Source organism: Thermobia domestica, chromosome 10 (assembly GCF_964235325.1).
Source record: "Thermobia domestica chromosome 10, izTheDome1.hap1.1, whole genome shotgun sequence".
NCBI classification, from domain to species: Eukaryota; Metazoa; Arthropoda; class Insecta; order Zygentoma; family Lepismatidae; genus Thermobia; species Thermobia domestica.
This window is the reverse complement of record NC_137463.1, coordinates 64,911,255-64,927,318: the sequence shown is the minus strand read 5'-3', so window position 1 is coordinate 64,927,318 and position 16,064 is coordinate 64,911,255. Positions and strand designations below refer to the sequence as shown.

The window sequence follows — 16,064 nt, the reverse complement described above, 5'->3', positions numbered from 1 at the left end:
AGATTCACAACTACTTTCACTCCAGCAACCCTCTACGAAAGTAGTTTGTTCTCTTTTGGCTTGCTCAATTTCAGAAAACCTGCCTATGCTATTCTAGGGTTAGCTTTCTTTCTCTCTCGTTTTACGGTTTGTGGAGCAACAATACCGCTTATGAATCGTTCGTTTATATTTGTGTATGATTAATGTATGCATACATATTCACGGTTTTCACAGGTGTCCAATGATTTTAATAATTGTCTGATATCCTGATACATTAGTAGATGAATGTTGTGCAAATCATTGTTAAGAGATTTTATCTGATTAATCAAAAGTTATAGTACTAAACAAGTGTAATACAGTTAGTGACCTTTTGGACGACTTCTTTATCAAATAACGGACTAAATTTTATTGAAGTGTAAGAAAATAGATAAATTCTTGAATAAGAATTCTGCTGTTTTAGAGTTTTCTTTATTTCCTACGGCTAACATGGACGTTAAATTCAGTAAAATGCTGAGGTGAAGGTTCGAAGTCCACATACACTGTTCAAGAGTTTTGTACAAAGCCAGGCGCACTTGCAACACCAGTGTCACCAGAAACAACCTTTCATTCACCCGCTAACAGACATACAGCAAGAACTGTAAAAGTTTACGCTTCAAATTTCTGCTTTATCTTCTTCAACAAATTGTGTTATTACCGATTGTCTACTATGTAAGAAAAAGTACTTTAAGTACCTGAAAAACTTCAGCAATAATTATCAATGAAAAAGAAACGGTAATAATAGTAATTGTTATCAAGGTCAGGGTTCGACTCTAGATAGAGCCAAATCATTTGTTACAGAAATTAATTGCGTATTCATAATGCGATATATAGTCGTATCCTATCTTTAAAAACATAGAGTAGATGATCGGGTTGAACCTTCTCAATATGGCACCGTAATACCTATAGTGTCCTCTAAAAATACCTCATCTTTCAGCTCATATGAACGAGTAAGACTCAGAATTATGATATACAGTGGTAGCCAATTACTTATCTGGGGAAACATTTGATCCCTGAAATTGCTAAATTTTAACGTATTAATACCAGACATCTTTGAGTAAAAGGGAAATTTATATTGGTTTCTGAAATTTCTTTATTAAAGTTTCGGATTGATGAAACTCATGCTTTTAATTCATTCCAAATTTTGATTATCGTCCTTTGATTGGCGCTGATTCTTTGTAAAGGCATAGGCCGTTTTAGCTTATAATAAGCAAACTTGACCATCCTTGGTTTTGGATGTCCCCGTACAAGAAAGTTGACTGAAAGCAATTTAGATGCTCATTTGTCAAACGTTTTAGCGTTTAGGCTTGCTACCGTTTCGAGAAATCATAGAGTATTAGAAAACAAAATATTACCACCTAGATCTTATAATTTGGTGATAAAATCATATTATTTTTTTAACTTTACATTCCCCGTTCATTCCGACTATGTTAAGGGGACGGTGATAATGAGAAATAGATGAAATGGTGGAATGAACAGAGTGGGAGGAAAGGAGAAATCCTCGAGAAACGGTGTTGTCCACTACAAAGTTTACTTGGCGTGAGAGATATCGAACGGACGATCCCTAGTATCAGTGCTGAACTCCTGAGCCACCGAGCCACCGCAGCACCAGTATTTTGCTGAACTTACGCTGTCATTGGGATATTTTTTGGAAGCTGTTATTTTCTCCTTCTCGATGTATAAAAGAAATACTGTGCATTTTTGTTCCGTGTCTGATAGTGAAAGGAAGATGCTGAGTGGTGTATGTGACAAATCCAACAATTATAGAGGTCAAGTTGGTACAAGTTTGTAAATATCTTTAGAATGTTGAAGATTTTGAGGAGAAGGGCCTGTGAAGAGCGTGTTTTCGTCTGTAGAAGAAACTCACTATCCCCGGAGAAGATGGACCTGGCAAACCTATTTTGTGGTGCTAGTTTTGTCAACGTTAATTCCGAGCTACCTTCAGAAGACAGGGAAAGATTTTACGTTCTTATACAGTAATTTCCTGGTGTTTGAACTTTGGACTGAGAAGGACATAGGACTGGCACCGGGCTATTTTAATGAAGTTCATCTATTCGACCTTGCCCATGTATCAAGACGTCCTACCCAGTATCTCATAATCTCCGTGGATATTCAACCATTAGTTAGAAACATTGATCCATCAGAGGGTTATTAGGGAAGCAATATCCTCCCGGAACCAAATCATCTTGCTGATTAGAAAGCGTAATATCCAATATCTTTTTTAAAATAATTTGCGTGGCTTTAACAAAATCTTACCCGTCGAACTTTTCGACACCGTCGGTGGGCGATATAATTAATCGTATGCCTTACCAGGAGATACTTAATAACACTAATTACTGTGCAGCTGAATGTGTGTAGAGGCTTCTCGGTATCAGGCATGCCAATTGTTTTCTGCATGGGACATATTTATTCAGTTTAGTCAGATTAAAGTAAGAAGGCTTTTGAGTTACATATAATAAGCAATACTTGGATAATTTTTACGTTATCACGTCTTCTGTAGACGAAATGATGTATTCGTGCAAGGCTGTTCCAAATCTGAAGGTACGTGCACTAAAATTGTCCCAGATAAAACAAAGATTGAGCATTATTCGTGAATGGTTTTGGGCGATCCTTTTCCCAAATTTGGGATACAAGTGTCGGATCGTATGTTACCCACAATTCGGAATTTCAACTTTCACGCAGAAAGAAGGATGTAAAATCTTTTCTGGGCGGTTGCTCCTTTTTCCGGCGATATGTTAATTATTTCTTAGAGATTACTTATCCTCTCCAAATTTTGCTCCGGAAAGACCAACATTTCAAGTGAGGAAACAAGCAAGAAGAATCATTTGAAGCTCTGAGGAAAGCACTTTTGGAACCACCGACCTTGATATAAAAACCGGAGACAGTTCTGTATATCTACAACTGAGCATCTAAGAAAGGCGTCGTGCTGTAGCAAAACAACTGATTTCGAACGAGCAGTTGACCTTCGAAGAGGAATTTGTTTGTACCATTCTTGGCTCTGTTGTATGTTGTGATATCTTTATGCCGTTTCTAAAGGTATTACGTTCATTTGCCACAGAGAGATCTTCACAGGAAAGTTGGCATGCTGGATGTCTGAGATAGATACTTATGATTTTACCATTGCTCATGCATTTTCTGAAACAGCATTTGCAAGAAAATATTAGATATTGTGTCCGCACGATGATATAAAGTTGAAGAGAATTACTGGATATATTTTTATATGAATTTACGGACTAGTTTTCCCCTCACCCATTTTTTTCCGAAAAGTTTACCAGCAAAATCGAGTACTTGGCGATTTGAAACCAATTAAATCTCTAGTTATCTCGAGTTCCGAAAGTTATCAGGAAATGGGTTGCGTTTATATACAAAATAATATACCCCCGGCTCCTTTCGACTATGACATTCAGGAAATTGTATTTAACGTGTTAGTAGGAAAATGTGTGGGTATCTTGGGCATTTGCTCAGATCACTGGTATGAACTACTTATACCTACACAAATTCTTTATTTTCTTCATTTTTGGTTTTTGTATTTCCAATTTTACAGATACCTCCTACCCGCTCCTACTGATACATTATGATGATCACAAAACTCTCATAAAAGGCGACCCAATCTTGAAATAACGACCCTTATCTTGTTTTTGTCTTCGTTGAGCAAATTCTTACAATACACCTCAGTTGCCCACCCTGCTTTCCACCGAAAGTGAGTCTTCGGATACTAACGTTAAGTGATATCCTACTCATTTTACCAGTATTTTCAGAGTTTTCCATTATTTTCTGTAATATCCCTATTTTGGACCGAACCCCAAGTTTCAACTGGATGCTCCAATGATACTTCTACCATTTATATACTTAAGTTTTCAAAACACCTTTCCAGAAGAATAATTATAGTTATTGCAGTCAAATTTTACTTGCCTAACCGGCATAATAATGGGACGTAAAACTCAAAGATTTCATTTTCAAATTTTACTTTTCCAATACTCTCATTTATTAATTCTTTAACTCTCCTTCCCTATCCCCGCTATTGTAACTGGTCATTTGTTGTAATCCTTATCTTTATAAACATGCCTCGGCCATTACTATACTGACAGTTTCTACGAAAACTGCTATTCCTCCATCATAGCATCATAGCAATCATCTTGGTATCTTTCACGTTTATCCTTTCCCACGGCTTAGAAACAGTGTTTCTTTTACAAATTTTACTACGTTTAATTTCATAATTCCCGGTTCCATTATTTTTCACTTTCTGTCCTTCTGAACAAATCTTACCTTAATCCTCATCCCAGATAATCATATACATGGTCACTCGTCTTTCTGAATCTTAATTATTTAATCAATTCATTCTCTCATCATCACTTTTTTAACCTTACAGCCCCCTTCCGTACCTCATTGCAGCGCTCCACTGCTAAGAGGAAGAGGGGCTATGGATATCAAGAGACATAACTAATCAAATTTACACTTCATAACTATTATGCCACCAACTATAGAATAAAGGATACGTTGCCAACTTTGTGTTTTCTACAATAACACATTTTAATACACATAATACTCATATGCATAATACATGATATTGTTTGACTTCACGAAATGAGTAACAACACCAATATACTTATTATACATCTTTGAAAACATGATGCGATTTACAGGTGATTTATATTGCTGAATTCATGGTTATGTAGACAATTTTAACTGATAATGTTTGCCATCTGACGGCCACTCAATTACACTACTTCCATTGCCTATGGTCAGCAACCAGGTTTGCGTAGATCATCTGAGAAAGAACTTTATCTGATTCAGCGTTCATCAAGCTTTAAGTTGATGTAAATAATTTCATGTGCTTCACTTTATTTAGCAGTACATCATATATGTTACGTCACTAAGGCATACGGATGGAATAACAGGAACTACATAACTCATATGATGTTTTGTGTGTGTCGTTTCTTAGGTTTTGTCTTTTCTTGGTGAAATATTGATTAATTTAGTGTTATATTTTATTACCTGATCACCTGACTGATTCTAATGTTTATTTTATGTACTCAGTGATGTTTGGTCAATTTCATTTCATTATTAAAAATACATAAAATATATAGCATGCATAAAGTTGAAGATACAGTACAACGTGCGTCGTTTAATTAAACCCAGATCAAGACTGAGAATTGATAATAATTTCATCTTTCATGGTCATAGTTACGGTATTTTCAAGAAGTAATTGCTCCTGAAACGACTGCTTTGCTTTTCTCGTCTTTCAGTAAAAATTGGTTTTGAGAATGTGCATATATTATCATTGTCCATACTATCTGTGCTCAATTTCAAGACAAGTTATGATTCAAGATTCCTTTTTCTGTTTTACTTTTATTTATTTATTTATTTATTTATTTATTGAAACAGAACACAACAGGTATTATACCCAATTACAGTGTTCATCTTTCATTAAATAATATATTTACAATTTCCCTTTTAAACCTTGTGAGGCAATCAGCGTAAATATCTATATTATTTGTCATTTTTAAGAGTCTGTTGTAGGTTGCACTAATCCTCCATGTTGGACTTATTTAGGATATTAGTAATTGCTTTTGCACAATAAAATAAGTTATAGTTTTCATCCGTGTTTTTCTACCTGGAACGTTTATTTGAAAGCTCGAAAGCAATTCGTTGCAGTCTAGCTTATTATTAAGTACCTTGTACAAAAATATCATGTCAGATAACGTTCTTCTTTGTTTGAGGGTTAGAGTTTCAAAATTCCTATTCAATGAATTAGTGTTTCCAGTTCTTGGAAAAATGTTTGTTTCCTTATATACAAGATATCTAAGAAATTTGGATTGGATTTTTTCTATTTTTAGTGAGTTAAATTTTGTATCTGGGTTCCATACAAGCGTCGCGTATTCGAGTTTGGATCGAACGTAAGTTTGATATAATTTATGAAGTGTGGCAGGTTTACGAAACTCCCTACTAATTCTTAGAATAAACCCAAGATTTCTGTTCGCTTCATTTATTATGTTATCAATATGAGGTTCAAATGTAAATTTCGTATCACACATTACTCCTAAATCATTGACAGTACTTACAACGGGTAGTTGAGTCTCATTAATTGAATATTTAAATTGCACTGTTTTTTTACGTTTTGTAATACTCATGATTTTACATTTACTAATATTTACATTCAATAAATTACTTTGACACCATTGCACCACTGAATTTATGTCTTGTTGAAGTTGATTACAGTCATTTATGGAATTTATACATCTAAAAAGTTTGAGATCATCGGCATACAACAGTTTGTGGGAATACGTTATACATCTAGGAAGATCATTTATAAATATTACAAATAGTAGTGGACCCAAATTTGACCCTTGTGGAACACCAGATATTTGCAAGTATTCGGTTGACTTGTATCCTTTATATACAACAAACTGCCTTCGGTCTCTCAAATACGACTCGAGGAGCCCAATTAACTCTGCGGAGAAGTTAAATTGACGAAGTTTCTCTATAAGTACCTTGTGATTTACTCTATCAAATGCTTTCGCAAAATCGGTGTAGATAATATCTACTTGACCACCTTGATCTAGGATTCTTGCTACAAAATTGTTAAGAATACTGAGATTTGTGACTGTCGATCTACCCTGGACGAAGCCATGCTGGTATTCTGAAATTGATAGTTTTATATGATTTTCAATCCGTTTATAAAGAATAGATTCAAACACTTTAGCAAAAGTACTCAATATTGATACAGGCCTATAATTTTGAATATCTTTACCATTATTAGACTTAGGAATGGGTCAGACTTTTCTTATTTTCCATTTACTGGGGAATTTAGAAGTAGAAATAACTAGGTTGAATAAAATATAGAGTGGAAGTAGAAAGTGTTCTTCACATCCCTTTACTATATAATCTGGAATACCATCAGGTCCTAGGAAAGTAGTCATAATTCTGAATAATAAGACAGTCAGTAAATATTTCGAAATTCTCTTTCCCAGACGAATAATCATCTTTAATTCTTTGTAATTTTATGTAACTTATGCAGAATGATGAAACCTAATTGTATTCTAAATTTTGACTAATAACCATATATGTTGGGAGTATCATTTACCTTGTATCTTCATCAATCTTTACACGTTTGTACATGGAACACTTTGCCAATTATCGACGGCCATCTTCCTTGTTTGAATGGTATATAATTTCCCTGAACCGGAAGGGTCCGAGAAGCAAATATGAACAAGTGTGAGTAACAGCAAGGGAAAAATAACTTGCACGCGAATTTGAAGCGGAAGAAAAGTCTCGGAGACGCCCATCCAAAACGCAGTAGCCGAGGCACGGAATACAAATTCAAGGCTCCAAAGAACCTAACAATCTTCATGTTTCGTTTGAAAACAAAAACTCTCGATTTACATTTTTGAATATTTTTCCTATATATTTGAAAGCTTCGATTGTACAACATAATATTCGATTCTACAAGTGTGCTGTATTTCCCAGGTTAATTAATATCGTTTTTTGTTTCACCAAAAGCACGGCAAAAGCTTTCAAACTAATTGTAAAAACGTAAGACAATATTATAAATATTGTCTTCAAAACGTCCTTATGACATATTATTCTGGCACTTATTTTTTATGGTTATAACTAGGTTTTTATTCGTAAACATGTTTACATTTTCAATTTACCCGAATTCATATATTAATAAGAATATAATTGTATCGGCGCGTAAACATAAATTGGGTATGCATGTAAATCACATAATTGCATTTACTTAGAATATTTAAAACAAATGAATGATAGAATTGGTTTTTGAAACAACACCCTGAATGATCTATTCTAGAATAATAATTTTATTTCAGATATTAGTTAGCTGACAATACTTAAATAATCACAATTACTAAACTGTACATCCATTGTGACCTAGAGGAATTTGAAACGTGTTAGTCGTATCTACCTGATGACTATTTTACTACGTGGTTTATACACGATCCCACATTTACCTGTGGCAAACAGTGGCAAGTATTCGTTTGCGCAACTATATCCCAGACATGATCTATGGCTCATATGTGAGGTCACCAGGAAGGTGATTCAAGTAACGTTTTTTACGAATTATTCTTACACATTTGTCGCTACTTACGGTTTCGCATTCTCGAGTTGAGATATGACGTCTGGCATTGCCTGTAGGTACGGCATCTCATCTAGTACTATAACCTCAACTATATATCGGATGCTGTTCAAAGGGTTCTGATTACTTATTGTTACTTATGAAAGTCAAAGTGGATTTGGCTTGTGTCAGCAGGTTCAGGTTTAAATTGTACTTATCGTAAAGTATCCCTGAATCTTTTGCACCATTAGTAAAAAAATATGTTCACTCCTATGAATTACATGACCCTTTTAATCTTGAATTAAGTCTTCCCTTTGATTTTTAATCTTTCAACAAGATTATATATATATTACCCAATTGAAATGCTTATATTTTCAACTTAATCTTTATCCTTATGACTTCTATTCACAATCTTGAATTAATTTTGTTTATATTAGTAACAACTCAATCTACAGGAAAAACACATCTACAAATTTTACTCTACACAGCACGTGAATTCTACCGTGACACCTTATGCCATCGTTTATGTTGTAATTAATGGAACCGCAGAGAATGACAATGAGTGCTTTAACGGTGTAACGCTCAACAATGTGTTATATTGGATTCAGCACGTTAGCGTCATACGCTTCTGCGACTGTCACTGTAGATCATATAAAAACGGAACTTAATCGAAAAGTCCACATTTGTATTTCAGCAACCTAGTTACGGTGTATGGGATCACACAGCAGTCTCATATATTCGTAGCTTCTGTTGAAAGGGCAAATATATCCTTGACCAGACAAATCCACCAGACAAATCTTGAGCAAACTACGTCGAATAGTCGACAGAAATATAGAAACACTCGTAAAAGTATTCCAGGGTTTAGCCAACGCGGTATATAAAACTGTATGGTTTGTAACTGATATCTAGACGAGGTGTCTGTTATTCTGTGCTTTAGTTACATTGCGTGAGCCAGTCGAATTGCACGACACTTTTGCGTTCACTGCTTCCACACGTGCACCACTATACTCATAATTGATCTGTACGAGCAGCAATTTAGAGGTAGCGTACAGCCCCTGATCGATCATTATTTCCCGTTTCAATTTACTAAACTGCATATATCACGACTTTTCACTTGAATGAACAAAACTGATAAGGCTTACTTTGATTGATCACTATCTACAACATCCGCATGTGTGTTTTAACAACGGGTTACCAATATCGTAAATGAGATGGCGATGCCGACGTTACGCAGACGTCATCTGGATTAAGTTTGAATCTCTTGATCCTACAACATATTTGAATATATTCATACGCCTTACATTGAGCCGATGATTTATTTCATGGTTTTGAAATGGTCAAAGAAAGAAGTGTATTATTTCCTAAATCATTTTGATAGTTGCCATTCTTGAAACTACCATTACCATTCTTAGCACCGAACACTTTTCTTAACAAAATACAAAGAATTATCATTGAAATTTTCCACTATAAATATTTATTTTAGTAGTACATATGGGATATGTTTAGCAACAATTCTTTTTTTGAATTTTAATTCTTTCTAAGAAAAGCTAATCAATAATTTTGTTATACCTTTTTTCTGGTTCTAACTAAGTAAAGTTAGTATTTTTATTTTTGAGCTCGTGATAATTGTATAGTTAAAGTTAAAACAAAATGTATAATTGAGCTATATTGTAAAATTTGGTTTGTATTGAGGATTTCAAATGATTGGTACAATTATGTTGTATATACATTAAATTCAAATACCCTGTCTCATTCAAAATTGGAATATAAGTAATATATTGGTGAACAATCACCAATACTCAACATTTATACTGAAATTATACTGAATACTATTCTGAAATTTGCTATACCAGAGACTACATAGTTTTCATTCCTAGTTTTCTAAAGAGATGAAATATCCATCGACATTGATTTCTTCTTAAACCTCTAATCAGCAATTAGAAGCCGAACAAAGATTATTACGATAAAATGTCAATTTATTTCAATATTTTAACTACATAGTCATAAGTTTAAAATGTAAAATATATCTACAAGAAAAATAACACATTATATCTATGTATGTTTAGGAAAATGAAAGGGAATACCTGATAAAATGCTTTGGTCCTAATGGTCCGGTAAGTATGTTGGATTTTACGCTGCTTTATTACTGCAATCAAGAGTAAATTTATGATGTATGATGAATTTGAAAAATTAATTTAAAAAACTTAATAAATATCTTAATTTTTACTGTCTAACTTTCGTATTTTTTGAACACTTCAACAAAATTCCATAGTTGAGAAACTAGCATTAGGGAAGTCACTCTTCCCAATATACATTCAATAATTAACCAATAAATGATAATTTTATTACTAGATATGTCATCAATTACATTAACGTTTATTAGGAAAAGTGTAAATTTTGTCGTTTTTACATATATGATGGCACTCTTATACAAAGGAATGAGAGACTAGAAAATTGAAAATTTCGTCAATATTTTCAGAAACATAGTTAAAATAAAAAAATACGTGGTTTATAACCATATTGAATTTAAAGTACATTGAGCAGTGGATTTCTTAGCATTTATAACAGTATGCACGTAAGGAATAAAATGAATGTTTTAAATTTAACTCAGAAGACCTTCGTAATAGTAACTGCATACTGTCGAATGCAATGCATTTGGATGCTCTATAAAAGTTAAATTATAGTGGTCACTGAAGGTATTATAACACTAACTGATACGTTTAAAATTCAAATGTTTGTCTGTCTGGCGGAAAATTTTGAAGGTATACTAGTTATAACGATATGCTAGCGTTTTTAAAAACACATTTACCATTTATCTAATCGCTTATCGAACTCTTGTTCCAATGAAGTCAGAAAACCCTTTTATTATATCGGAAGGCCAAATATTACAAGTATAGGTTATGTTAGGTATTTGATAATATTTACTTTTTGAATATGTAAAGAACGTTAGAAGGCAGTTTGAAACATATAGTTCTACAGTCAACTTTATTTATATTACAGGAAAAGTTTGTGGAAGAGGTTAAATCAAAAAACAGTTTAGAAGAGTTTCTGGTATGTATTATCTACTTTATATCTGATAACATTTCAAGTACTATTGTGACAGTGCATTGTGCATTAGCTATTGTGCATTATCTTTACTGATTACAGTGTCCACAATAATATATATATATACATATATATATATATATATATATATATATATATATATATATATATATATATATATATATATATATATATATATTAGCCTCTGGTAGTATTTCCAAAGTATTCTAAAATAAAAATTCACTAAGAAGTCGTTACTGGAAATATGTGTTTAATACTGATAAGGTACACCTTGTCTCAAAAAGGTTGAGCGCATTCTTTATTGGTGTTTTGAGGCAAAAAGTTTCAAAGTCCAACTTCGGGTATCTTCGGGAAATAGTAAACCAGGTTCGAACCTCCAAGCCAGCCTTTGTAATCGGGAAAAAGTTTGCAGATGTGTTTTTCTTCTTTTAAATATAATAAGACTTGTTATCAAGTGTTGAAAAAAAGCAACATTGATTGAAATACTTAATGACACAATATTTCGAAACTTTGTTTTAATGTCACCACATGCTTGTTTGTCATTTAGCTCTCCATACGTGATGAAACATTTAGATACGTAAACGAATCTTTCCATATGTAAAAGAATGCTCAAAGTTAATACATAGAATATAATTATCACCTGAGTACTAAAATAAAAGTCAAAGTAGAACAGAAACAGCGTTTGTAGTGGATATGAATGTCATAATTGTCTTGAGAATATTTATACATCGCTAAAAGTACCTTAGCAGAAGTCCTTGTGTTAGCTCACTGGTAAGTTGTCGGACCTTAAATCATAAGGTTATGAGTTCGAATCTTATCTGGGTCAATGCCTTTTTTAAAAATTATATTTTCCGCAATGCATGAAAAATTATATAAAATAATTACATTAAAATATATCAGTTGTATATATATAACATAATCATTGCAGAATGTAGTAATTATTATGTTTAAAATATAACATCTGAGATAATTTTCACAGTAGGTCGGTATTATATATGAGAATGTTAAATGCAAGTTAGGAAAATCGTTTAATAGCAATAAATAAATTAAGTAGTGTATTTATTTGCAGCTATTTGTCATACAGATGTAACTTCTCAATATTCTCAATACAGCATGTCATTTACATTCGTGAAATACAGTATATTCCTACGAATATAGAAAGTGTGTAAACAGAGTATCCAAAGTCGGATCCTGCTTCAAGACACATAACTTTTCCCGATCCCCTTAACGTCACGGGAAGAAACACAAATTCTCTTTAGAACGGAATATCGTTACTTAGAGTCTCATTCGAATACGTTGAATATGCTTTTGTATATTCATTTCTCTCTCTCTCTCTCTCTCTCTCTCTCTCTCTCTCTCTCTCTCTCTTTCGCTTTGTTTATGTGTTGCGGAATATCCCAAGTTGAATACAACATTTGCAAAGTATATGACCATCAGTGTAATGGAATACCGGAAATTGAAAGTCGTGTTTCTTCAGGTTGGAGTTGCGTGTTCATGTTAGCTCACTGGTAGAGTACGGGCTTGTTAATGAGGTCGTCTTGAGTTCAAAGCCTGCAGAGAATTATTATTATTATTATTATTATTATTATTATTATTATTATTATTATTATTATTATTTAGTAGAATTGCACAGAAATCGAATTCAAGGAGTGGTTTACTTCTAGAAATATTTTCAGAAGCGTTTAGGTAGCCCTGAAAAGGACTGCTTTCGGGAGTTAAGGCGGGGACATTAATATTGTGTCCAATACTTATTTATTTAAATCCGCTGACTCCAACAAGAGAATCCCAATTACAGGAGTCTTACATAAAATATTACATCTATGTTATCAATTTAAAACAAACACTAAAATAAAAAGAATTCACCCTTCTGAATTTATTACACGCCCTATTCTTCTGAGCATGGAATCTATTAAATGGGTGACAAATTTATCTCCTTCCCCTACCTCCAGCTATGCTTCGGAAACAAGATGCCACAGGTCATCTTGGGTTCTGGTGGATCTGCCTCAGGCCAACTATCCCTTAGAGTACTCTTCACTTCTGCCCACATATTTTCCATGAGATTGAGGTCTGCTCCACGAGGCGGCCAGTCAATTAAATCAATCTCAGGCTGCCCTGCGAACCATTTCTGAACCACACGGGAAGTATGTATTGGCGACTGGTCTTGCTGGAACTGAATTACACCATCAGGCTGAAATACTCGTACAGATGGCACCATGATATTACTCATAATATCTAAGTACTGAGCACTGTCCAGGTGTCCTTCAATTCTGTGAAGCTGTTCTGCTCAGCGCCTGAAAATCCAACCCCAACATGAAATAGATACATGGCCACTGCGATTTCAAGCAGCAACACATCCAGGGTCATATCGGGTGCCTCTCGGGCGATACACAAAACGGCGTCCCTCATTTGATGTTGTGAATATGGATTCATCTGAGAAAACTACGTTTTCCCAGTTGCGACCCACATTCGCCTGTGCAAACGCGAGACGGTAAATTTTGTGGTCGTCTGAGAGTTTTTCCTTCACGGCCGCAACGCAGCCACGTAACCCGGCATGACGAATCCTTCGCAGAGCTGTATGCTTACTACCAGGAAAAAGAGAAGCTTCCCTTAGCTGTCTAGACGTCCTTAGTGGGTCTAGCCGGGCTTCGTTTACTAATCTCGCATCTTCGGCTTCGGTTGACACATGCGGACAACCAGAAGATCGTAAATTACCAGTTTGACGTGTAGGACCATATTTCCGAATCCATCGCTTTCCTGTAGAGACCGGGACACCTACTCCCTGCTAGCTGCAGTTGCAGAATAGTCTTCCAACTCCCATAAAGTAATTACTGCTGTACGTCTATCCATAGTTACCAATGTTCTGAGCTGTGAGCAGGAAGCAATAGGTAAAAGCTAGTACCTGACGCGTGGTTGGTTAATTGCACGACACGCCTATTGTGGGGAACGACTTGGTCAACGACTCGCGAAAGAAATCTGAAAATGGTGCGCCGTAATAATAATATTAAAAACAGTTTTTATAAAGGAGTATTAATACATACGAAAAGCTGTTTAAAGAATGAATTGTTATACTCACTTTACACGTATAAAAACATATACCATATACCAAACAGATTGAGCGATATGATGATAGCTGTATTGAGACGAACACTTTCGAAGTCCAACTTCGGGTATCTTCTGAAAACAGTAAACTAAAGCTGCTGGTTCGAACCTCCAAGCCAACCTTAGCAATCGGGATAAAATGTATAGATATGTTTTTCCTTCTGTTAAATATAGTAAGACATGTTGAAATGGTATTAAGTGTAGAAAAAAAGTAAAGTTGATTGAAATAGTTAATGATACAATATTTCGAAACTATATATTCACACTCTCTTTTCTTCATTGTGATTTCCATACGAAAAAAATAATTTACGTATGAGCTCAGTTATATTTCAGAAGCAGCTTCCGAAAAGCGGTCATGTTAGCTCAGTGGTACACCCCCGAGTGTTTAAATCGTGCGTTCGATACCCGTTCAGATGAGATTCTTTTATGATATTCTACTTTCCTCAATGCATGAAAATTATGTAAAATAGTTACATTACAATTCATCAGTTGTATATATCAGTTGAATATATATATTCATATCATTTCACGACATAAGCAATTTTTATCTTTAAAATATAACATTTGAGGTATTGACAGAACGTCGGTATGTTATATGTGAATATTAAATACAAATTAAGAAAATCGTGTAATAGCAATAAATAAGTTATGTAATGTATTTATTTGCAGCTATTTTCATACGCAGGTAACTTCTCAATATTCGCATTACAGCATTTAGGTAGAGCATATCGAAAATCGGATCGTGGTTCAAGACAAAAAACTAGCTAGCCCCAAACTGTCACGTAAGAAACTCACGAATCGCAAAAGTAAAGTGAAGAGATTGAGAGCGGTAATACCTTAATCGCTCTCTCTCATCTCTCTCTTATCTGCATTAATACATATAAAAGTGTATGTATGTATGTTCCAACATAACTCATGTATGCCTAGAGCAGGGTTTCTCAACCTGGGAGTCGTGGACCCTAGGAGGTCGCGAAGATAAGCATGTAGCATGATCATTCTGTTATTTGGTTAAGAAGTTGTGGGCTTAGATCAGATACGTTAATGGCCTCTTCAAAGAAGGAGTTTAACATCCATCTTGAACCAGCACCTTCGTCGTTGGGAATATAGATAGTACAGTTACTGTATCCACTGTCAATGCCGGGCGCCGAAAAAAGGGGGCACAAATTTCGTAGGAAGTGTGTTACTCATGTTAGGAAAGTAGGGATGCACGCGAGACAAGACGAGACGAGAAATGGAAAAGTCTCGTCTCGTCTCGCAACCTCAAGCGTTGGTCTCGTCTCGCGTAAGGTCTCGTCTCGCAAATGTGAAGTCTCGTCTCGCGTTTCGCGTAAAATTTTGAGTCTCATCTCGCGTCTCGCGCGAGACTTTCTTGCATGGTCTCGCATATATTCTAGTCAAAATTTTGCAATGTGTTATTCTATGGCTGTTAATGCATGATGATGTGATATTCTGTCCGAAGGCAGGTATTTGATCTAAAAGTCCCTTGGCAAGGTGAATGGTGGTTTGCCATTGCTTTCCATGGGATGAATGTTCATAACATCCTAAGGAGACGGAACCTAGAGTTCAATATGGTATAGGAACTTGTGTCCCCTCCGCTCCAAATTAAAAGAAAAGTTGTGCTGGAATTTGATCGCTGGACCATTAATTTTCGTCAAATTAATAGCATAATTTACAGCAAAACCAGCATAAATTGTTGCTGGATCCAACATTGTTTTCCAGCTTAGAGGTCTCCAGCAATATTTGCCTCTTCTAAAATATCGTCGCCACTATCGACATTTACACGTTTTGGTCGTTTCCTTGAAGGGTGATTTTT

General features: G+C 34.7%; 1 protein-coding gene across 1 annotated transcript in view; it reads left to right on the top strand.

Annotated features, from left to right (window-relative positions):
* Nucleotides 1-16,064, top strand: part of LOC145661489 (uncharacterized) — a 147,646-nt gene that overhangs the window by 58,728 nt on the left and 72,854 nt on the right. Inside the window, exons 11-12 of the mRNA XM_081726805.1 lie at nt 10,153-10,200; nt 11,087-11,137. Of these exons, the coding sequence (XP_081582931.1) occupies nt 10,153-10,200; nt 11,087-11,137 (99 nt within the window). The remainder of the gene's footprint in view (nt 1-10,152; nt 10,201-11,086; nt 11,138-16,064) is intronic.